Here is a 26,918-nt window from a genome sequence, read left to right on the forward strand (position 1 = left end):
CCATTTATAATTCAGAAATTTCTAATTGTATTTCAGAAATTTCCAATTGTATTTCAGAATTTTCCAATTGTATTTCAGAAATTTCCATTTGTATTTCAGAATTTTTAATTTATACTTAAAAAGTTTCTAATTGTATTGCAGAATTTTCCAATTGTATTTCAGAAATATCCATTTGTATTTCAGAAAATTCTAATAGCAATACCAATGGATATTTCTGAAATACAAATAGAAAATTCTGAAATACAATTGGAAAATTCTGAAATACAATTAGAAACTTTTTAAGTATAAATTAAAAATTCTGAAATACAAATTAAAATTTCTGAAATACAATTGGAAAATTCTGAAATACAATTAGAAAATTCTGAAATACAATTAGAAAGTTCTGATATATAATTGGAATATTCTGAAATATAATTAGAAAATTCTGAAATATAATTAGAAATTTCTGAAATATAAATGGAAATTTCTGAAATATAAATGGAAATTTCTGAAATATAAATGGAAATTTCGGAACTTGAATTGGAATTTTCTGAAATACAATTAGAAACTTCTGAAATACAATTGGAAATGGTGTAGAAACATCAATATGTGTTTCCAAATACAATTTTATAATTTTTGGTAAAAATCGGGAAAAAAAATTTTATTTTTAAACAAAAAGGTTTTTTTAACAAAAATTCTGATATATTATTAAACGCGCATTTCAATGATCTTTGACATGATACCAATATTTCATATGATTCCTTTGCAATATACATACATATGGGCAATTCCATTATGTCGCATGGGACATTCGTACACATTTAAAGTGAAAAATAAGTCAAAATAAATAGAATTTTTAGTTTTACAAAAGGCTTAATTTATAGCTCTTAATTAGCCCTATAATTGGTGATAAGTTTGATTTTGGACAGGTTTTCATTTTCAAGATAATTGCAAAAAACCGAGGCATTCGCACGGGACAAATACAGAAGTCAATTTCGCGGCCAACCATTCGAACTTCAATTTTCAGCGAAACCAGAGGCAATATTTCAATGTGACTAATTTTAGAATATTGTGCATTGATGTCTGTTAAAAATAGTTTTGATTTTACGCAAAAATTTGTTATACTTTTCTTTTTAAATTAATTTTAATCACAGTCGGACGGGACATGTTGCACGGGACATTTTTTCCATCATGATATTAATGTAATTTCTGTTGCTTTTTTACGAAATAATTTGTAAACAAGCTTAGTATAAATGTTTTTAAATTAATAGAAGTATTCAATGTATTCATTTTAATATAATATCAACAAACTAAAAACGTAAGAAAAATGCAAAATAAGTAGTCTAACTGGGCCACAAAGTATACAGAGGCGACACGGCACAAAAAAATATATTTATCTCTTTCGCTCGAAACAATTTCAACTGGTTTGGTTTTGTGCTTATTTATATAGTTGTTTGTTTTAACGCACTGTCTGTATTAAACCGCAAATTTGTTTTCTCTTTCTATCGAAACAATTTCAAAAAAAGCAGATTTTAGTTTTTTTGAACTGTCAAATTTGACTGGGCTATACCTGGAATGCTTTTCATTTTTCTCCATTTTTTGTCTAAATTATATAAGCTATGTTCAATAACTAAAAGTTGTTACTAGTTAGTAACAATTGTTACTGGAAAAGCGTTCATTAACTCAAAAACTTGCAAGTAGAGAAAAAATCAAGAGCGTATAAATTTTAGAGAGTGTTCTCTCGTTGCAAACTATTACAAGTTCTATTTTGAACTCGTAATAGTTAGCAGCTTATATTTTATATGTTTTGTGTTATTGTTTATTTATTTAAAATTTTATTTTTGAGGTGAAAAAATGCCAAAACAAAAGAATTTTCAATAAAATTAAAGAAAATGTGAGTATTTATACATTTTAAAAGGAATAAAATAAGAAAATTGTGTATAAAACAATTGTTACTGGAAAAGCGTTCATTTACTATTTTTGAGAATTTAAGAGAGTAATTTTGTAAATTTTGATTTGATTCTCTCGTTGCAAGTATTTACTGGGAAAGTAAATGAACAGGCCTATAACAAAGAATGCTTTTCAATCTGATCAGACGGCATGATTTATTTAATTTATGTAAGAAAAAATAATTTTAAAATTTCACACTTACGATATCGCACGGGACCAACTTTATATGAATATCAAAATCATAAATGTTCTTATTTTTCAGTACAGTTTCTTTTATTTTAATTGTATTAAAAATCTCTGTTTGGACTCAATATTTGATAATCTTTCTGCATGTACTTTCGACGCACTGATACCAAATGTTGGTTTTCAATGTCTCACGGGACATCGAAATATGTGATAATGCAAAGCAAAAACTTACAGTTATTTCCAATCGCATAGTTTCTTATGCATTCTATTTTGACTCTTTGTACCCTCAGGAAGATTTAAGATATCAAAAGTCAATGCATAATGTCTCTCTTTAAGAACTTGTATCAAAACAAAATGTGCATTATAAATATTCAAATCAGAAAAGTTGCCCTTGGTCGACTATGCATTCGAATATCTCAAAATGGGTTATGAATAAATGGAAAATTTCTTTACATTATTTTAATTTGATTGTTTCCCTATGAAAATGGGATAAAACAAAGTGTTTTCAAACACTTTTAATTTTCTGGTCTCGGTGGACCTTTCGATGGTATGTATATGAAAAAAGTCATAAAAACCTTAATAATGAACCCCTTTATCCTTTGATCCAGCCCACCAAATACTGATGTTAGGACAAAACTCTTTGGAAATCGAAATCGACATCGACATATTATCCATACAAACGGGGCCACCCATATATACATACAACATATGTATGTATATTAAAAAATACTTACATATATGTATGTATGTATGTATGTATCTATGATATGTATACAATATATGTTTAGGATTTCCTGATCATTTTAGGCATCATAAATGGAAGCCAAATTGGCTGCAGGAAGTAAAAGCCAAACTGACATCGCAGCATGCTTTCATCATAAATGTGTTTTTTTTCTCTATATATATACAAAAACACACATAAATTTAAATCTTTAGATGTAATTGTATGTACATCAGCGAAAAAAAAGTAGCACCACACCCAAAAAACCCCCTTCATGTTTAATTGTTTTTGTTGTATATTTTGGATTGTATTCGAGTTTTGAGGACATCTGACGTATAAGCGAGAACCTTCTCCACCAAAAACACAAATTTACTCTCATCTCTCCATAAAATATTCTTCCACTTTTGGACTAGAAAATTTTGATGTTCTATTGGGAACTTCATGCGCTTTTTTTAAATTATGTTCTCTGACACATGTGCAATCTGTTTGTACTGTCGCAGTTCTATAAAGGTCCTTTATTAGTTTTGCTCTCGCGGATCAATCTTTTGGCGTGAAGGGTCCATGTCTTTCAGCCTTTTCTTTATAATAAATTGCGTTGTGAATAATTTTGTTAGAAAAGCCAACCAGTCGACCAAATTCTCTATAAGATTTTCCATCCGATATTAGTTTTTTGATTATTTCGCGTTTCTCCGCACTGGAGTCTTTTACACGATCCATTTTATTTAAAACTAGATGACCGCCCCGGCTTCGCCCGGTAGCTATTTACTAATGTTAGTTCTTCAAGTTTCTCTTATTAAGAAAAGTGAGAAGTGAAAAGAAGGCAATATATTAAAAATTTAAGGCCCTAATTTTGTAAATCACGGCACCAAAGTGATATTTATATGGAAAGCAAAAACAAAATTTCAAAAATTTTAAAAAATTGTTTTTGTTTTATATACAAAATTTTCAAATTTTTGAATTTTGGTGCGTTTGTTCTGTTAAGAATTTGTATATAAAACAAAAACAAATTTTTAAAATTTTTGAAATTTTGTTTTTGCTTTCCATATAAATATCACTTTGTGAAGTGATTTACAAAATTAGGGCCTAAATTTCTGAATTTCTAAATTTTTTTCTTTACAAACCATCTCCTGAAAATTTCGAATCGAATACAAAAAAAAAAACAGTCAAATCGCTCCAACAGTTCTCACATGATGCCATTACATACATGGACCATTTCATTTTTATATATATGGGGCATTTCACGTCAAGTGAAAATACCTAAGCTTTCTTTTGAGAAAAAAAAAATTAATAAAAAAAGAGTCCATTTTGGAAAAAAAAGGTCAAAAAGGTTTTTGATTTTTCAAAAAAAGTAAAAAATTGTATGTCTTGAGTTACAAAACATTTTTTTTTATAGATATCCCACTCGCATCCCACTAAGCGACAAAAAGGGTGTTAAAGGAAAACACATAAGCTTTCTTCTGAGCAAAAAAAAAATTAAAAAATGGGTCCATTTTTTTAAAAAAAGTCAACAAAGTTTTTGATTTTGCAAAAAAATTCAAAAATTTTAAATCTTGAGTTACAAAATATTTTTGTTGATAGATATCCAACTCGCATCCCACTAAGCAACCATATAGGTCGCTTAGGAAAAGACCTAAGCTTTCTTAAAAAAAATAAAAAAAAAAAATAAAAAGGGCCCATTTTGAAAAAAAAGTCAAAAATATTTTTGATCTAAAAAAAAAAATCAAAAATATTTTATTAAATTTTTTTAATTTTTTTTTTCGAAAGATTGCATAAATAGCTATCTAAACTATTTGAGACACATTTTGCTAAGAACAATAGGTAAAATGTCAAATTTTGACCTCCTATAACTCAGAGAGTTCTTGACCGATCTTGTTGAAAAATGGTGTCCTTGTTGAAAAAACTATCCAATAGAACTAACATTGGTGCAAATTTCATCGCGATCGGAAGACATTGATTTCAAAAGTTGGTTCACTTGACGTGAAATGCCCCATATAGATATTTGCTTTTCGTTAAACTTTATGATCGAAATAATAAAAATAAAAATCAAATCCTTTAAAGCATTTTTGCGAAACAAAACTGTTTTTATACAAAACTAGTTGACCGCCTGCCCCGGCTTCGCCCGGTAGCATTTACTAATGTTAGTTCGTCAAGTTTCTCCAACCCACATACACCTGCCTGTTCTTATTTATTTTCAAATAAAATATCTAAATTTGTACTGCATACTTTAGGGGCTTTTTTATTACAGTTGACTGGATTCAAAAAAGCCGGTTTTAGCTTTTTTTACTAACTTAATTGAATTGTCTAACTCCAATTGATATATTTTGGGTCATTTGACACGTATGTGCTCTTTGTAGTGCAGAGAGAAGTTAATTGGTTACTTTATAAATCCCAGGTAACCTATTGTGAAGTAAATCTAAGTAACCTAGAATGTAATCACTGAGTAATAATTAGTACAAACTGGTTTTATACAATTTGTGTTAATATAATTCTCATACAGTTTATTTCCTTCTTGCTTAAGTATACTGACATTCCATGTAATCTAGAGTGAAATCAATTGTCACTTTACTATCTATAAGTAACCTAGAGTGTAGTAACTTTAAAGGTTACTTTTGTACTGCACTTTTGAAAGTAGTTATTTTACCTAGCATAAGTAATTTATTGGTGAGTTGTCGAAGGAAGGTTTGTTTACAAGAAATCGGTTATTGGACTGTCTGTGATATGCCTTTTTAATTGACTATTTGTGGTCAATTATATTAAAATAACTAATTATGTAGCTGATCAAGTAACCAGTTAGTTAGCTAGTAATGTAACTAATTATATGTAAACAGTATGTGAATCCAATATGTTGACTTAAAAAAATATAATTGTTTAGCAAAATGCCAATAAATGCCAATAAACTATGTTTTAGAGACTATAGAAAATGTGGTTAGTAAACTAATCACCCAACCGCAAAGAGTTAAAATAACTACTCACGTAGCTAGTTATGTAACTAGTTGTTACCCTAAGTGATAGGTGAAATCACTAGGTCGGGACAGTTTCCTAGAACTGCTGGGTAAATCAAATACACAGATGCAGTAATGTTAGTGTAAATGTATTTGTATGGCTATTTAACAATTTTACAGAGAAATAAAAAAAAAATTTATGATTTTTTTTTTTTAATATTTAAGATATTTGGCGGCCAACAATGACGCACTTAAGACCCTTCAATACCAGAAAATACATATACAAAACGAACAAAAAAACAGAATAATGTTGTCTTAAAATAATCTTAAAATTACAATTTTAAAAATTACTTGCAATAAGTATGTATGTAAATGTGATTAAAAATAAATTTCAAATACAAATAGATTTAAGATTAATCTTAAGACAAACAAGAATATGTAACTAGTTATGGATTTCACAAAAAAAATTACAATTCTGGTTAACATTAAATTACCTTTAAATTCTCAGAAAAATTGCTTTACTGTGGTAAATTAAAGACTATGAAATAATAAAATATATTAAAGTCATTATTCTGAAAATATTAAGTTACCTATTTTCCTTATTATTGCAATTCTCCTAAACAGTATTCATTATTTGAGAGTACATTATTTTACAGTATTTTAAATATTAAAATAAAAAAAAGAAAAGAAAATGTCTGCAGCATAGAAAATGTGAAAATGAGAAATTACACTAAAATTAAATGAAATACTGTGCAACGTAGCGTATGAGTGTTATTAATTTATTATTTAATTTACAATTTATGACTTCAACAAGGAAATTAAGACTCTAATTGAATTTATGGATTTATTTTCTAGATGTTTTCTATATTTGTAGTTGCTTTACTTTACCTTTTCCATTGCCTTTACTAAACTCTATTTTATTTTGCAAAATAAACATTATTTTTGGTGAATAAATATTTAAATGTAATAAGAAAGGGAAATTTTTGAAAGTAAATATCAAGCTAAATTATTTATTATATTTAAAGGCTTTATTCATAATCAGTTTTTAAATTTATTAAAACAAATTTTGTATGAAAATTATGTTTTGTGAGTCTCCTGAAGAGTTGCTATAATTACTACATTTGGTGAAAATTGAAAACCTTAGGACTACAGGATTAATATTTTAAAGAAAACAAATTAATCCTATTGATTTTCAGAATAACATTTACCATGAAATTTCATAATTTAGAGGGATTTTTGTGAAGAAAAATTTTAAATTCAAATTAGTGTAAAATTCGAACGGATTAAGATATTTAGAACCTATATAGATCATAAGGACGTTTATGCAATGCGTAGATAACTTTTGCCATTGTCTTTACTTAAATAAAACGGAGAAAATAAGTTCCCAAAAATGTTGATTTTTCTTATAGAGTTTATATTTTTTTCAAAAATTATATTTTTTATAATAGGGACTTATGCTTTTAGATATATATGAAATTTGTCTGGGGCTCTGTACCCTTAAAGGATCCAAATTTTATTTAACTCATTTACGTTAAGTTTTCTTTCAGAAACATATACAAAATATATACATACTTGCGCGAATAAATTTTGTTTCTTAAAAACATTGAAACATTTGTACAATATAAATATTTGATTCCCGGGAGTTGGTAAAATTTTTCTCTACATTTCCGGGTACCCGGCTATTCCCGAAATATATAATAATACTATAAACTATGAATATTATAACAAAATTTCTTATAAAAACTTAGTGTTATAATCATTACATATAGAGCTTCGTATTAATTAATAAAATTTGAGCTTAATTCACTAAAATCTTAATCCGTAGTTAAAAAATGTCAGCCTTTCATTTCATATATCCATTCCCAATATCTAATTCTTTAGCTTCCTTCAACAGCTTCATTTAAATTGAATTAATTTTGAAGTTTATTAATAACAGAAATTGTTCAAACTTTGAATGATTAAACTTTTGTTGATTCAAATCTACTACAAATTGAGTTAAATGTTTTTTATTCATTCAGTTTTATTTAGCTTTTAATAATTTTCAAAATGAATTGAAAAAAATGTTTAAGCTTTTTAGTAAAAGGAATGAATTCAATACATTTAACTGAATAGTTAAGAGATTAAATTTATGTTGATCTCGAAAATTTCCAAATTATTCGATTCAAAGGTGAATTTTTATAATACAACATCTGCGAACCACACTCATTATAAAGCTGTCATTGTTAACAAAATGGCCAAAATCAATTCTATACTTAAAAATACCAAATGGTGTGCCGCCATCAAAAGTAGGGGTCTTTGTTCTACTAGTGTTTTCTGGAATAATTCGCACCAGTCAATCTTGGCATTGAAGATTGTTCACCTTTATTTCTAGATCGTGCAGTTTTCCTTGTGCTTTATTAAATGTTCATTCGAAAAACCCCAAATAAATAATAATAAGCGGTATATTATTGTAGAGATATAAACGAAAAACTGTAAAAAAAAACTTTTAAACTTAATTTCATGTTTTTAGGTTCATTGGTGAAGAAATTACAAAAAGTACCATTCGAATAAAGAAAAAGTACCAAAAAGTCTCACCCTAGAATTCTCACTCACTTAGGACCATTTATGCTTAATTTCATGTTTTTAAGTCCATTGTTATAGAAAATTCAAAAAAGTACCATTAGAATATAGAAAAAGTACCAAAAAGCCCACACTTGTGGTTTCCCACTCACTCGGTTCCATATAAGCTTTATTTCATGTTTATAGGTTCATTGGTGAAGAAATTACAAAAAGTACCAATCGAATAAAGAAAAAGTACCAACAAGTCTCCCCCTAGAATTCTCACTTACTTAGGACCATATATGCTTAATTTCATGTTTCTAAGTTCATTGTTATAGAAAATTCAAAAAAGTACCATTAGAATAAAGAAAAAGTACCAAAAAGTCTCCCCCTAGAATTCTAACTCACTTAGGACCATGTATGCTTAATTTCATGTTTTTAAGTCCATTGTTATAGAAAATTAAAAAAGTACCATTAGAAGAACAAAAAAGTACCTATAGTTCAGTTCACACATTTTGGTACCTAAATATTATCCCCTATTCCTAACACTAACTTCACTAAGATGCATATCAGCTAACTTTAATGTATATAAGTGTAATAATTAAAATATTAAAAAAGTACCATTAGGAGAAAAGTACCCATTTCCCTTTTCTTCCTTGAACACCCCTCAAGTTTGAAATTTAAAAATATTCCATTTTGCCAAAATTGTTTATGCTACAGGCATGTCTGAAAATATTAAAATCTGTGTTAACGTGCCCAAGAATAAATATGTTTTAAAAAAAGTACCAAACTGTTTACCCGGATTTGGCCCAATATACACCTTGGTACTCGAGTTCCAAATAACACCCTGTTAGTTAATTTTTGTATGAATCCAGGAACCAACGTTAAAAAAAATTATCAAAATTGGCTTAATAATTTCAAATATAATGTATTTTCCCGATTTTATCCCCTTTTTGGTACCTTTTTTATCCCCATTGAGGTGGTAAAATTTTATTCAAATAAATTTCTGTAACGTGGTGGGAGCTCATAATAAAATATTCGTATGTCTATGTCAAATTATAGAAAAACATATTTTATGAAAAAGTACCAAAAATAAACACAATTTTTATCCCTTAAGGTTTCGAATTTCCAAACTTATATTTTTTTATTTTTTGATAAGTAAAGAATACGATTTACGATTTGATTCTATGTTTATTGGTTTAAAAGATACATAGGGTGCCAAAAAAGTACCAAAATACAGTTTTTACCCGTTTTCTCCACTAAAAGTTTCGAATTTCGAAAAAGTACAAAACACCTGTCAGCTTATTTTTTGAATAGAGTAACATGCAATTTTAAGTTTTTTTGTATCTTTATTAGTTTTTAAGATATAAGGTTACCGAATTTACCCGTTTTTACCCATTTTTACACCCTAAACGTTCGAATTTCCAAAAATCCCTTCTTATCGGATCGTTTTGGGGAGGGAGTAACCCACAGTTAAAATTTCATGATTCTAGCTTCAGCCGTTTGGGCTGTGGGATGATGAATCAGTCAGTCAGTCAGTGAGTCAGTAACGTTACTCTTTTATATATCGATGACTTAATATAAAAAGGCCCTAACTCGTTTTTTGTTTGTAAGTCCAGATTTTTGTTTATTTCGATAAATGGTCCGATTATATATCATAATTAACCAAAAAAATCTCGACTTAAAAAAACACGAGTTAGGGCCTTTTTATATTAAGCCATCGATATATAGATAACTATGAAACCCCATTAGATATAGATTTTTTATGGATTGTGAGCAAAATGTTACAAAAAAATTTTAAATAAAATAAATTTTTTTTAAATCTTTTGTGGAATATTTTTCAAAAAATTTAAAAAAAAAAAAACTTTTCTGGAATAATTTTAAATTATAAAAATAAACATAAAAAATCAAAAATTTAAAAAAAATATTTTAGTTTACTTCCCATAAAATTGATTTTTCCACAAATTTTAACTTTGCTAGCCCATATATAGGCACCTAAAAGGCGTAGAACCCTTTTCAAACACTCATTTAATAGGCTGATTAATTATCTATCATATGCCTTTTAAATTTTTTGATTATCTCATTTCAAAAGTTATGATTTTTACAACGAAAAAACTCAAATGGCGCCACTGTGCAACGTTCGAGCAATGCAAAATCATCTTTCAAAGTCTCTTAGCTTCAAATCGTATGATTTGAATGTGTGACACTTCTGAATACATAACTACTTATGCCTAAAATATTCTTAACTAAATGAATTGATTCTTAGTAATGGCACGTTACAATTGTTCATGTGTGTATTTGAGTGCTTTAGATTACTGTCTATTAAATACGAACTTATATATCCGATTATAAGTCAAAGTACTTCCAAGTAATGCATATGATTATAGTTCTCATTACAATGTTATTGAAATAGTAATCGAAATTTGTTTAATTGTTACTTACTAGGAATATTTTTTATTGTTTTTATTAAAAGATTTTAATGCAATACTATTTTTGTACAAATTTATCATTAATTCTAGTATTTTCATCTCAAAATTTATAAATGTCATTTCTAGTTTAAAGAAATTCCCCACCTCCTTCCCCCTCTCCCTCTTTATTTATTCAAATAATATTATTTAAATACTTTCGGATATTCATTCTTACTTAGTTTATTCATCACTCGTATAATGAGTGTTTTCATGTTCTTTAATACATTTTGACATTTGACATTTTCAAAAAAAAATATATAAAAATAAAAATAAAATGCGGTGCAAACACAGTAAAAACAAATTTTAAAATTCATTGTAGAAATTTGTATAATTTGTATGTACAAATAACAAACATACACACCACCACTATACGAATAATTTAATACAATTTATAATAACAATAAAAATGTTTAAAATAATAACACATGAATGAGAGAAATACATATTTTTAGAAAATTTATTTCAAAAAGTGACATATCCACAGAAACGAGTACTCACTTGAATAGCAAAGCCAAACAATAAGTGTTACTCGTAACAAAGGGACGAAACGAAAAATTTCGATAAAAAAATAAATAATTTTTCAACCTTTACTCTTCAATTTCGGCCATAGAAAATTTAAAGTTCTCTAGAATTTCGAAATTCACTTTAGTTTGATTTTTATTTGAAAACAGTATTTACGTTTTTATGTATATTTTTATAACTATCTCCAATTAATCTTATATATAATTTCCTTATTTGTGTGTTCCTCTTTTTTTTTGCTCTATCCAGAGCGTTTTGAAGCCCACTGTCTGTGGTTAGAGAAATTAGAGGAAAAAGGGGCGTGGCAAAATTCAATTTTTTTTACATTTTAGCTTATATTAAAGCTCCCTAATTGCGTAGGAAGCTAAAAACAATGGAGCATATCCTGAAGTAGGTTTTGGCCTGAATTAAGAGAAAAGTGGGGCGTGGCAAAATTAAATTTTTTAACATTTTAGCTTATATTAAAGCCCCATAATTGCATAGGAAGCTGAAAACAATGGAGCATAGTAGTAGGATCTAAGATTTCTGGAATACGGGCGGATAATTGAAAGGAAAAGAGGCGTGGCAAAACTGTTTTTTTTTTTTTAAATTTCAGCCAAAAGGTCAGTATCATATGCCAAGCATATGATATACGATGCCATAGACAAATGCGGAAATTACAAACGGAATGACTAACTTTTGGCCTGAATTAAGAGAAAAGAGGGGCGTGGCAAAATTAAATTTTTTAACATTTTAGCTTATATTAAAGCCCCATAATTGCATAGGAAGCTGAAAACAATGGAGCATAGTAGTAGAATCTAAGATTTCTGGAATACGGGCGGATAATTGAAAGAAAAAGAGGCGTGGAAAAATTGTTTTTTTTTTAATTTCAGCCAAAAAGAAGCTGAGAATTGCCAAGCATATGATACTGACCTTAAAGTAGTTAGAATTACAAATTTTGGACTATGGACAAAGAATTAAGAGGAAAAAGGGGCGTGGCAAACCATTTTCGGAGAAAATTATTTTTTTTAAAAAAAAGTTTGGGTGAAAAAAAGATTCAACAAAACAAAAATGCGGAAATTACAAACGGAATGACAAACTTATATATACCACTTGCCACTTCATGGTGAAGGGTATAAATAAAAAAAAACAACAACCAGCAATAAACAAAACAACAAAAATATCACGTATAAGCTGCAATATTTTATTTATTTAAATTTATTTTTTTTTTTCATTTCTAGAATTTGCAAGCAGAAAAAAAAACTCAAGAGAAATTAAATCAGAGAGTTTTATTTATATGAAAATAAAATTAAAAAAGAAATATTGTTAATGTGAATACATAATGTTTGTATATATGGGCGATTCCATATCATCGTACGTGGCATTTGTACGCCTATAGAGTGGAATAGATTTTGCAAAAATAGGAGAATCTGGAAAATAATTTGGGCTTTATGTTCCATTCAGTGGGTACTATATTTTAAAATAATAAAAAGTACTTTCGAAATATTGTTGTCTAGAATATTGAGCAAAATAATGGTATATCGTACGTGACATAAAAAATATGCAAAAATATTCGAATCGTGAGAGGCGTTATGTTTTATTTTAATTTCTTACACTAAACGAAATATTTTTTTACAATTCGTCATATTTAAATAAAAACAATCATTGGATAATTTTATAATAAATAAAATTTAATATCGTACGTGACATACCGTACGTGACAGATTTTTCTCTTATAATAAAACAATATATATTCTGTAAATATACATATGTATGTATACAAAAACTAAAAAAGTGAAAAGTTTCAATAAACAATTTGACCATAGCAAAAAAAAACAATCAGAGTCAAATTCATTTCATACTACAAGCTAATTGGGCTAATAATTTTCGCCGCAATTTTACCCTAAAACATTAAAAAATTCAATATAATCAGTTTAAACTATTATTTTTGTCTTTAAAATGTTGTAATATGATCTAAATACTTTCACATTGTAACATTTTATTATTTTCTTCTATTCAAATCATCTTGAAAAAAGTTTCAAGTGTTTTTGTGTTTTCAATCGTGGTAGCGATTCTCGTGGAAGTGCCCATATGTAACACCACTGCAATGGAATGACATGAAAAATGTCATTGCAACACTTTAGCACCATTTTGATGTTTGTATGTACGACTGTTTTATGAAATTGTACATACATACATACAGTGGTTGACAATACAATGGAAACTCTTTCAAATATTTAATTAATTGGTCACAATCCAAAAAAAATTCTTATAAAATTTGTCCTATTTGAAATATTTTTTTTTTTAACCCCAAAGCTGAAATCAGAAAACGGAAAACGGAAAGCAGCTTTGGAAACCTCGATGTGTTTCCTATTTATCTCCAAAGCATTTTCGAAGTCCCGAAGAAAATGTGGATCCTATGGGTAAAATTTTAATAGGATTACAAATATTAGGAACAATTTGATATATGGTTATAGGCTGAGTACAGGGTACTTTTATTTTTATATATTGTTACGTTTTAACCTTTTCAAAACGTTTGTTTATTTCTTTTAAATAAACCGGATACTTTTGATTGCAAATAAAAGCCGTTTAGTAGTTTGAAAATTGTAACAACTCTTTATTTATTTAAAATGTACAACAACCACACTCAATGTCACTCAATGTTTTTTATACACGTTTATAAATTCTCAGAAATACGGACACTTTATAATGTACACGAATTCACTTGAAAAATACTGCACACTTTAAGGCACTCAGTTGATGTTTATTCGAATAGCATCTCTGATAAACTCACTAACGACTACAACCTCTGCCACTATTTATAACACTGCCATCTGCACTCTAGATTGCTCATTAACTGTCAAAGTTCGAATATTCTAGATCTTACTAATACATACGCCATCTGTGGTGTACTTTCTACAATGTTCTTTAACTGAATATTCGAATTCGAATATACAGCGTTGCCAACTTACGATCAATGGTCAACTGAAAGCTTTTATTTAATAATGCCCACAGATATGTTACAGTTTGCTATTACAGCACTGTTATTTGAAAGCATTATGCTACTTTTAAATCAGCCCTTAAAATCGTTATATTTGAATTCAAGTACAATTTTGTAACAATATTAACAAAAACCAAAATAAGAACGTAATTAAATTCAGGAATTAGAAAATAAACTAAAAAGTATTTATTATTATGGTATTGAAAAAACAATGGAAATTTAGGTTTCATTATTACAAGAATAGTCTAGCCCATGACACAACAATATAAGGTACACTCAATTATAAAATTCTTGTAACGTCAAACTAAAGAAAATATGAACAAATATGAAAAAAATCAAAGTTTGACGTTATAGGGGTAAATATTGAAAACTCTCCCTAGTGATTCTACCATCTACAATTATTGTATCATTGTATAGCCCTTATAGTGACAGAACTAATTCCAAAAGTTTAAAAGTTTCCATTGTTTTACCTATGCTAAGAAGTAAACTATATTCTATAAATGAAAATAAGTAGAAACAAATTTATTTAATTTATCTTAGAAAAAATAAAGTTTCCATTGTATTATCACTCACTGTATGCATATACGTATTATTCATTCCATTTTTAAATTTTACAACAACAAGAAAATGAAAATAAATTTAAACATAAATGCAAAAAAAAAAAAACAGTAGCAGGAGGTGTAAATAATTAAATATTGAACAAGTTTAATGCTATAAAGCGTTAATTGATCCCATTAGTACCACGAGGGGGATTAAAAACAAAAATATAAATAAATGTTAAATGTCAGGAATTTATTTAAACATTCTTCATATCGAAATTAGAGTATTCAATAACGCTTATTAGCGTTCAAGTAAAAACTCATTCGTTATAGATCACAATCATTATAATTTTCTATACATCTTATTAGATATCGAATAGGAGGAGAATCCCTAAAATAAAAAAAAACTCGCACATTCGAATAAGTATTCGTTCGTGCCTAAAATCAAATTATCATTAGAATACGTGGCAGCAATACATCTGTCGCTTTATACTTCCCAGTTATAATGGTCGCCTCGATTATATTCTTCATGAATTTCTTTACTGCAAGTCGAGTGCCATTAGAAAGTCGTGGCGTATTAAAGTAATTCCTAGCGGTTTAACCTTCAATAATAAAGTACAAATACGCAAACATTCATACAAACACACATTCAGTTTTATATATTGTTACGAAATTGTACTTGAATTCAAATGTAACGATTTTAACGGCTGATTTAAAAGTAGCAGAATGCTTTCAAATAGCAGTGCTGTAATAGCAAACTGTAACATATATGTGGGCATTATTAACATTGAATAAAAGCTTTCAGTTGACCATTGATCGTAAGTTGGCAACGCTGTTTGCTGCGACCGTATATTCGAATTCGAATATTCAGTTAAATAACATTGTAGAAAGTACACCACAGATGGCGTATGTATTAGAAAGCTCTAGACAGTTAAAGAGCAATCTAGAATGCAGATGGCAGTGTTATAAATAGTGGCAGAGGTTGCAGTCGTTAGTGAGTTTTTCAGAGACGCTTTTCGAATAAACATCAACTGAGTGTGCTGTATTTTTCAAGTGAATTCGTGTACATTATAAAGTGTGTCTGTATTTCTGCGAATTTATAAACGTGTATAAAAAACATTGAGTGACTATTTAATTCTGTTGTTGTACATTTTAAATAAATAAAGAGTTGTTACAATTTTCAAAAGTATCCGGTTTATTTAAAGGAAATAAACGTTTTGAAAAGGTTAAAACGTAACAATATGTTTGTTTGACATTTGTATTAAACAGGTGTTTTTTCATCCATTTAACTTAATACCAATTTTTCTTAGCAAAAAGTGTCAATAGTTTAGATAGCTATTTCTTCAATCTTTCGAAAAAAAAATTAAAAAAAACTTTTTCTTTTGAAAATAAAAGTTCCATATACATATAGATAGAAGGTTTTCAAATGTATAAACATTTTAACGCACATTTCTATCCTAAATATTAATATTGATAGCTGATATAGCTACCTATTCCTTATAAATTCTGGATCCTTATAAATAGCGGAGTCGAATAAGCCATGTCTGTCTGTTGAAATCAACTTTCCAAAGCCAAATAACTTACATACACGATTCATACATCAATATCTTAGGTCAATTTTTGACCTATATCTGGAATACTAAGTCATTAATATAGACAATATGGATATCTAATGATAGATATTTGAATGACCTTTGCAACGACGTATATAAGACCATAGTATTTTGACCCATTGTAGGTCCAATGGGTCAAAATCGGAAAAATTATTTTTTAAACCGAATTTTTTGTTTCAAAAAAATTTTTTTTCGCTAAATATTAAAAAAAAAAATTTTAAATTTAAAACAAAAACAAATTTTAAATTTAAAAAAACAATTAAAAAAATATTTTTCTCTTACTCTCTTACTTGTTTTAATTAACATCATAATATGATGGGCTACTACTTAAATTTGTATATAATAAATATTTATACAAACGCACTGTGGTTCCAAATCAAAATCTATTAAAATTATTAAAATCGGTATCTTCAGAATTTGGAAAAACGAAGTTTTTTCGGAAGCTGACTATCTGCTCTCCTCCAATACAAATGGGGTTTTCAATTGGACATTTCGTTTACTCGACAGAAGCGCCAGAAGTTCAAAAAATTTTGAATCATATTTTCGTTAATTTTTTTTTAATATTTTATTGCTTTACTAATTTACACATATCTCAATTGTTTTACCATTTAGAAATTCATACTTCAAATCATAGATAAACATTGATATAGGATTTTATTAAGTGTACATCTTATATTTATGGGCTTCTCCATTTTTCTGTTATAGTCCTTTAAACTTGGGTCCCAAATATGCTGATATTTTTTTTTCTAAGAATATGCCATAAAAAAAGACCGTCGAAGCCCGTCCCATGACTATATACATCATTTAAAGAAACGTCTGGGAAATGTCTTTGTAAAAAAATTGTAGCCACCAGCACCCGCCGAAATACTTTTGTTTTTAATTTTTACGGAATGGAATTTTTAGTAATATTTTATTTTTTATTATTGATTTTAATATATCTAGACCCTACTGTAACTTGAAAAATTGTTTATATTGATCTTTTAAAGAGCGCCAAATAATTTTGTCCACCTAGATTTTGATTTGGAACCACAGTGAAACGGTGGAATTGCTCATGTAAAATTTGAGAACTATGTATATCTATTATAGTTTCCTAAATATTTGATTTTTAAAATTAACTTTTTCTGGGAGGTACCATAAAAAAATAGATAAGAGAGTATTTATTTAGTAAATACAACACTTTCAAACTTATTTTATAATAGAAACAATATTTTCTCCACTGTTTTTCGAAACTTTTTTCTATCGAGATAAATATTGTGTCATAACTCCAAAATCGTTGGAGTTTGTACTTACGTTCATGTAATTACGAAAGTGATAATTTCAAACAAAAATCTTTGGTATTAACTATGTTTTAAAATTAGTTGTGAAAATATTAAAAATTTTAATAGAATACTATTAAATTTTTCTTTAAAACTAGATTTTAATGTAAACATACATGTATTTTAGCTTGTCAATCCTTAAAATAACTTGACAATCAAACTCATTTCCGGTAATATGACAAAGCTTACTGTAGTTCTACCGTAACTCTTTGATACTTTCAAATAATTATTGGTATTTTATGTAATGTAACTGGACAAATTTAATATTTCTAAAGTATTTTCTGGAGTATAACAGTCTTTCCTATAGAAAAAGTTGTGTATAACAGTCTTTTCTATAGAAAAAGTTGTGTATAACAGTATTTTCTATAGAAAATGTAAAGTATAACAGTATTTTCTATAGAAAATCTTTAGTATAACAATATTTTTCCAAAAAAATCTGCAGTATAACAGCATTTTATGTACAAAATCGTCAATATCACAGTTTTTTATTTAAATAATCTTGAGTATAACAAAATTTTATATAGAAATTTTTGAGAACAAATGAAAATAATTAAAATGATCAATATTAGTACACTGAGTTTGAAAGAATTTGAATAATATTTAGATAACGAACAAAAATTAAATTTTCCCTCACTGGTCCCAATATAATAAAATATCCATACGTCCCCAAATGTAAATCGAAATAAAAAATAAACCTTAAACACTCACCTTCACATATGTATCCCTGTCCAATTAAACCGAACCACAATATATCGGAGCAATGATGACAATACGTAGGCTTATGGAAATTCTTCTTTACGAATGTGTGACCACCATCCGCCATTTTGGATACCAACAGGTCCATCAAAAAACCGTTTATTGGATCGTTGTTGTCAAAATGAAATTGTTTCTTATGACAATTGTGTGCCTTTTGTTGTTTCTGCTGTAGTAGAAACGACAACTGCTGCTTGTGGTTCAGATGTTGCTGCTTAACTTGCTGTGTTGACAGTAGTAGTAGTAGTGGGGCAACAATCGTTATTAACAAATATGAAAATATTTGTTTAGAATTTTGAGACAACGATCCAATAATACAAATGGAAAGAGTAGGTTGCTGTTGCAGTTTCTGTTGTTGTTGTTTTTTCTTTAGTTGTAGTTTTAGTGGTATTTTCGGATGTATTTTATTAATATCGGCCGTTTTTGGTTTTTGTTTTTTAATGTAAAATCCTTTAATAGTTAATAAATTTGGTTTTTATAGGTTGTCTGTCGGTCGTGAGTGAATATTGTTGTTGCTGTTGTTACAGGAAATGATTTCTGTTTGTTGTTTATTTTTTGTGTTGGTAACAGGAACAATTTTACTAAATTTTTAACAAATGTTGTTGTTGTTGTTGCTGCTGTAATGTTTTTGACAATGTTGTACTTGTTGTTGTTGTTTTAGTTGCTGCTGTTGTTGTTTTTTGTATATCAAAGGTGGGATTAGTTAATTTAATTTGCTTTCAAATAGTAATTAAATTACAGGATAAAACCCAACGACGACGTTTTTTATGTGGTTTTAGTAGTTGTGGTTTTTTCAAGAATTTGTGAAGACAAACTTTTTGTGAATTTTGTTGTTGTTGTTTTTGTTGTTGTTTAAGCTCATAAATATCCTTAATATTTATATAATTTTCAGCTCTCTCCTTTTCTTTATCTTCTGCTTCTGATGCTGCTTCAGCTATAATTTCCTGGTTATTAAATGGCCTTAGATGTCGTCGTAATTCCGGTGTTACAGTTAATTGATAAATTAGCGAACGTGTCATCAATAGCGGCATTTTTCATTTTTATTATATTTCTAACTTAAATTTTATCCAGACATCGCAGCTCTGGAAGAATTTCATTTGCTGTAGATTCTTTTATATTATTTTCATTTATTCTATACGTTTTTACTTTTTTTTTCGAATTTTATCTTTCTTCTTATTTTATTTCATTTTATTTAATTTCTTTTTTGGAGGTTTAAGTTACATTCATTTTATTTTTATTTTAATTTTTGTTCTTTAACATATTATTATATGATTTTTTATTTAGGTTTCAAATTAATTCTGTGGTGAAAAAGAATTTGTTTAAATAATTTATTTGGAGTGGCAAAAATTTATGAAAGAAAATTCTTTGGTAGGATTTATTGGAGTGAAATTATATAATATTTTTTTCGACAAGGATTTTAATTGAAATGATTAAATAAGTTATTAAGTTATGAGTTATGTTTTCGTTCTAGCAAAAAAAAAAATTGAAAAATTGGAGGTTATGTCACATTTTGGTCCATAACACTGGTTATACTTGACAGATTTTTACCATTTTCAATACCAAACATTTTCAGATACAGTTCAAACAAATCCAATTAATAACATGATATGAAATATATATGTGTTTATAATGGTCTCAAAAACCTTGAAACTTCCGTTCAAATCCGGCACAGTAGTGTGGTACGCAAGAAAAGTGGTAATTAATCTGTCTCTTCGAAACTACTTGTCCGTTTGTAAAATGATGTATAAACAAATCGTAAAGGAGGACATAGGCATTCAGAAAATAATAGTAATGACCACCTCATTAGAATACAAGATGAGATACAAAGCATACATTGTACAAATAAGGACAGATATGAAATGTGTGCTACTACGCTAAAACATGGTATTTTCACTATAAACCACTCAGTTTTTACTAAAGTAGAAACAGAAAACTGAAAATATTTTCGAATATTTTTCAAAGAGTACCGCATTATGCGAAATTGACCCGTTTTGGTAAATTTTTGGTCACTCTGTAGAAAAACTCTTATTTCTTTATTAATTCATTATTATTCATTCATTTTATAATAAAAATTTTTTTTCATTAAAAATATTGTTGTAAAATAAGTACCAAAAAAAAAGGAACAATTTGACGTTTAAATGTCAAAAAAAGTGCCAAATTCCATTTGAAATTTTTTCTAGAAGGACTACAATTCCATTTAAATTAAATTTCTGGGATATGGAATACAAAAAAGCCTTAAAAGTACAAAAAACAAAAAGTACCACACACCTGTCCACTTGTTAAGTAGGATATTTGGTGCTAGATTTATTGTTCCCTGTTTACCCCCTTAAAATTCGAATTTCCAAAAACTTCAATTTTATGACAAACACTTTTTAAATATGTATTCAAAATTGGGAAAAATTGTTGTATGGGAAAATTCGAATATCGGCATTACGAATGGACCGCATGGACCTAATGTAGTGTTTTAGGTGTCTAAAACCATCTTCAGAAAATTTCCTGTCCAATGAAACCGGTTTGGAGATAATCGGTTGGATAGTTTCAGAGTCTATAACGGACATAGGTAGAAACAGCGGTGCAACTACGCTAAAAATTCTTTATTAATATTGGGGTTTTATAATAAACATTTTTATTATAAAGCCCCTTTTATTTTATGGATCTACACATCGTATGAGGTAGCTACATACAAAATTTCAAGACATACACATTTTCAAATTTTGAAAAATTTTTGTGTGGGAAAATTCGAAAATCTTCTTTACGAATGGACCTAATGTAATATTTTAGGTATCTAAAACCATCTTCACAAAATTTCCATTCCAATTAAACCGGGTTGGAGCTAACCGGTTGGATAGTTTCAGAAACATAATTTGTGTTTTATTTATTTATAAAGCATATAGTATTATATAAAAAATTCTTTTGATTTCATTCAGTTATCTCTTCTACTTTAAAATATATTAAAGTTTCAATTTTGGAATTTTGGATTTTTACCTTGAAAATTGTTGTTAACAATTTTTCATAACAACATTATTTTATATCTTAACTTTTTTTTCAAAATCTCAATCGTGAAAAATAATTAAATTCAAAATTTTGAAATGAGGATGAAAAATGCATCATACATTTTAACAAAAATTATACTTAATTTTTATTGAAATTTTTTAAATATTAAAAACATAACAAATATTTAAAAAATTTAAAACAGATTACGATACCTTAACCCTCTAATGCTTAAGCATGCCTCAAGGCACTCTTCGCAAAATGCCAATTAATGGACTCTACAGCCGCATACAAGATGTTCGCTATATATCAAATGAAATACCACTACTACTTTTTAAGAAATTATATAAAATAGTATCAAAAAAGGGATGCAAATCATATTTACATATTTTCTGAAAAGTAATTTTGCAAATTTGAATACATCAATTTGGCACTAAATATAAATTTTAAAATCCAAACACTGCCTTGTATACCAATTTATTCTCCAACTTCTTATAAAAACACAGACACACATCTCTCTCTTTTTTAAAAATTTTATCTTTTTATAGATTTTCTTCTTTATTTTCTTTTTCCCCAAAAACCAGAAAGAAACTAATAAATAAATCTATTGTATGCGCCGCACCCCCAAACAAAAAGCAACAACAAAAATTTAAAAAAAAAAAGTTTATACACACTTTGTTTAAACCAAACATGTGCAAGAAAGAAGAAAAAATACTACATATCTATTTAGCCACTCTTAAGTTTTTTTTGTTTTTTTTTTTTCAAATTTTTTTTTTCCAAAATATAAAATAAATACGAAAAGTTTTTATTCGTATGGTGGGAAATTATAGTACCATAATAAAAATGTTTAATTTGTTGTTGTTTCTATTTAACAAGTTTAAGCAATTGAAAGTACTAACTCTTGGCAAATAAGTACTTTAAAAGTACTACTATGTTTGTACCTACCTACTCGTACAAACAGCAAATACGAACGAGTATTTTATCTTTAATAACAAAAAAAGAAAAAATTAAATAAAATTATTGTTTAAAATAATGCTATAAAATTGTATTCCCAAGTTATACACATAAATATGCTGCTGCTGCTGCAAATGAGCGCAAGCATAAAGGCGAAAAAGAAAAGTGAGAGTAAATGAAAAGGGAAAATTTATTCCGAAAATATGTGTGCTCTCATTAAAACAATAAATATGTATAAGTATAAACGAGAGTAAACAAACAACAACAACAGCAAACTTAACGAGAGGAAAATATAACAAGTTGTGTATTTATTTAGTATAGTACCAAATAGGAAAATATCCCTTTTGTATGAAAAGTTGTACAAAAAAATCCTACATTATACTTTTACTCGCTCGGACATGTTTGAAAAGAAGATGAAGAGTCCCATGTTGTTATTTATATATAATTGTGAGTGTATGTGTAACAATCAAATAATATATACCAGAGTCATGATTTACGGTCTTGTTTTCATTTCGCTGTGTTTCCGATAAATATATCAAAATCGATGTTATACATCGAAATATTCACCGCTGAATACCACAAATACTCTCTGATTATATTGTTTGATATTGAAAATGAGCAATATCGGTTCATGGTTTCACCTAGCCCACATATAAATGGAAACACAAAAAGAAATACTGTTTAAAAGTACATTTTTTGTAGATTAACGTTAATAAATCGCTATTAAATACAAAATCCTGAAATGTCTTCAAGAAAGTGTAAAATAAACCTAGACCATTTTTGTATTACTTGCGGAAAAATTATTCAGTACACTGCAAAATGCTTATTTACATTATTTTGGATTCCCCGTGTCAAATCAGGGTCCCTCATTCGATTTGCACAAATTGTAGTGAATATATTCCAGGTAAAATGAACATTAAAAATGTCAGTTTGGGTGACCTCCAAAAAATAGTTTGGCCGCCACTCCACATTAAATTAGGTTTAATGAAAAATTTCGTAAAAGTTTTAGATAAGACAAAACAAGCATTTCAATATTTATGCAGCGTGTTCCCGAGTTTTTCTGAGGCTAAATTAAAAGAAGGGATATTTGTGGGTCCTCAAATAAGAAAAAATTTGGTTGATACCAAATTAACCGATGTTGAAAAAGCAGCATGGAATTCTTTTAAACTTGTTGTCCAAGAATTTTTTGGGAATAAGAAAATTCAAAACTACAGAGATATTGTTGCGAATTTATTACATAATTTTGAACTGATGGGTGTAAATATGTCCCTCAAAATTCACTTTTTACATTCTCATGTGGATTTTTTCCCGGAAAACCTCGGGCACATGAGTGACAAACATAGAGAGCGTTTGCATCAAGATTTGAAGTTTTTCGAGAGGAATTATCAAGGTTTTTGGGATCAGAATATGCTAGGCGACTACTGCTGGAGTGTCGTGAGGGAGACAAATGAAAATAATTATAAAAAGAGGACTAAAACACTTGATATTTAATTTTTTTGTCCTAATTTAATGTACATTTTTATATGTTTCGTTTTTAATAAATACCTCAAAAGTTTGACGTCCAGGATTTTTTTTAATATTTTTTCCGAAGTTAGAAGACCTAAATACACAAATCCCCATATGTTTCAGTTCATGAGCAAAAACCTTGTTAACTAGTGTTATGAGACAATTGTGATCAAATTTTGCACAAATTAGTTCCAAGTACTCTGAAATTATACTGTAAAGTATGGCGACAATCATAGTCCCCATACAAGGTCCCCCTATGAAAATGACTTGTACATTCATCATTGTTTTATAATATGTAATTAATATCGTGATGAAATTGTCACAAATTGATGGTGATTATACAAGAAAATAATAAAAATATTTTTCTTTTAAAATTTCAGTAATTTATTTTCGTGAATGATTTTCGGAAGCGGGCCTTTTATGACTAATTATGGACCGATTTCTATGAAATTAGGTGGTGTGATTTATGTCAATGTGAAAGTAATTTTTGTTAATTTTAGGTGTATACCAAAATTTTTAAGAGATTTATGCACCTTAAAGTGATTTTCGGAAGCCGGCCTTATATGGGAGCTATGACTAATTATCACCTTATTTTATGATCATCATAAAATAAGGTGACATGTATTCCGTATATATAGAAATTATTTAGAACGAAATTTGTGTAGATATCTATATAAATTAAACATTTATCACCTGTAAATTCCAATTTTGGGAGAACATTTCTATGGGGGACTAAGTGAAATAGTGGACCTATTTCAGCCAGTTTCAATATCAAAATATCTTCAAAATTGCGACCTGTACTTTGCACACAAGGTTAATATGGACAGCCAGCCAACCAGCCAGATGGACGGACGAAAGGACATCGTTTAATCGACTTAAGTTAGGATCACTCATGGCAAATATTTGACGAAAAATACGTAACCGCTAAATAAAATATATTTTTATTATTTTATTTATTGTCAAAAATTCCTTTTACTTAAGACAATGCAAAACAAATAGTTTATTTTATTAGATGCTGTTTGATCTTACAAAACACTTGTAAGAGTAAACATGTCAAACAAATTTGTGCTAAAAAATGGGTTATGTTTAGAAAGTGACTCTGATTCGATATGTATGTATACTTTAAGGTGGGTGTTAGACAAATATTTTTGAAAGTTACAAACATCAGCACTAATCCAATATACCCTCCCCACTATGGTGGTGTATATGATTAGGTAGAAAATGAAAAAAATTACAAAAAAATTGTCTTTAGAATAAATCGAAATATAGTTTATATATGTAGCTAACAACTTGCCCTCATACAATATAAAACAGTTCCAGCTTTTCTACGCTATATACATCGTTGTAAAGGTCATATCAAAGACCTTACATTTGATATCCTATTGTCTATGTATGTAGATGACTTAGTAATCGAGATATTGCTAAAAATCGGGGTACTCGTGCTTTTTGCTTATATATCAGCCACTTGTTGGTCGATTTTAAATAGCAACCGAACCAGGATATACTGATGTATCAATCATTGTTGTATGTTTTATTTCAACAGACAGACTGACATGGCTATATGGACTCGACTGTCTATAACGATCAAGAATTCACTTTATGGGATCGGCCACATGTATTAATATTATATAGCTTGCCTATGAAATAACCACCGGAACTCATATAACGACTCAGTTGAATGCAGGATACGTCCTAGGGGAATTGTTTGATATTAAAAATGAACAAAAATTAAAAAAATAGAACTAAATATCCGTCCGATAACCGTTTAATTAAATAATTAAAACTCGATAGCTCCTTAATAAATGTTAAAACAATCAAGCTAAGTCCGCCTATTTAATACATAACCCAGCAGTAAAGCAAATAGTCAATGTATCCCTTACAGTTACTCATGACTTATCACTCGGCTGACTCCAATTTATATTTATTTGGATCATTTGACATTTATGAGCTCTTTGTAGGGCAGAGAGAATATAATTGGTTACTTTATACATTCCAGGTAATCTAGCGTGAAGACAATTGTCTCTGAATCTAGAGTGTAGTCACTTTAAACCATTTGAGTGTAATTCGTATAAACTGGTTTTATACAAATTGTGTTGATATAATTCTCACATAGTTTATTTTTAATTTTTCTTAAGTAACAAAGCGTGTAGTCAATAGTCACTTTAGTGTCTCTTAGTAACCTATTGTGAAGTCACTTTAAAAATTTCTTTTGTGCTGCACTTTTTAAAGTAGTTATTTTACCCAGAAACAATCAAAGCATTGGAGAGTTGTCGGAGGAAGGTCTGTTTATTTGACTGTCTATGATATGTGTTTTTAGCTGACTATTTGAGTTCAGTTAGCACCCGTGTCACTTTTGCAGGTATTGATTAATTTTCTGTTGCATAAAGTAGTATATTGGAAGTTAAAATAGTTAGACCTGTACCTAATATTTGAATTCAGAGTTCGCAAGTCTATAACTTTTTTTAAAAAAAAAAAAAAACGCAAACTGCGAAGCGTTTTGCTTGTCTGCAGATACACCCAGAGCTCTAACCGCAACCCTCAGATTAATATTCCAGCACACTATGGTCTATCTATGGACTGGTCTATCTTACAGTATGTTATTGTCCACCAATATTGAAGGTTATTTTCTCAAGATATACACAATATAAAAATTGTTTCAAAATTCTTTCCATAAAACTGGTAAAAAGCGTTTTAAAAGTGGTTGACTATTCGACCACCAGGCGATCCTAGTATCTATCAAATAATCTTATGCATTTGGATTTGAATTTCAATACTGGATGTTATTTTAAACAATTATGAATATACAAGTCATTTTCTGAGACTAGGGACTAGGGGCAAATGTGGACATAATTTACAGTATAATTTCAAGGTATTTAGAACCAAAAAAATTGTTCAATATATTCATGACTGCTAAAACAGTATTCCAAAGGGGACATTTGTATGGAGACAAGGCAAATATTTTA

At 28.3% G+C, this 26,918-nt stretch overlaps 1 protein-coding gene across 4 annotated transcripts in view; it reads right to left on the reverse strand.

Annotated features, from left to right (window-relative positions):
* The window catches only part of LOC135963474 (diacylglycerol kinase theta), a 92,810-nt gene that overhangs the window by 55,972 nt on the left and 9,920 nt on the right, over positions 1-26,918 (reverse strand). For all 4 annotated transcript variants that reach the window (XM_065515332.1, XM_065515331.1, XM_065515329.1 and 1 more), the window contains exon 2: positions 18,460-19,802. In XM_065515332.1, the coding sequence (XP_065371404.1) occupies positions 18,460-18,595 (136 nt within the window). In that variant the 5' untranslated portion in view covers positions 18,596-19,802. The remainder of the gene's footprint in view (positions 1-18,459; positions 19,803-26,918) is intronic.

This window comes from Calliphora vicina, chromosome 1, assembly GCF_958450345.1.
Source record: "Calliphora vicina chromosome 1, idCalVici1.1, whole genome shotgun sequence".
NCBI classification, from domain to species: Eukaryota; Metazoa; Arthropoda; class Insecta; order Diptera; family Calliphoridae; genus Calliphora; species Calliphora vicina.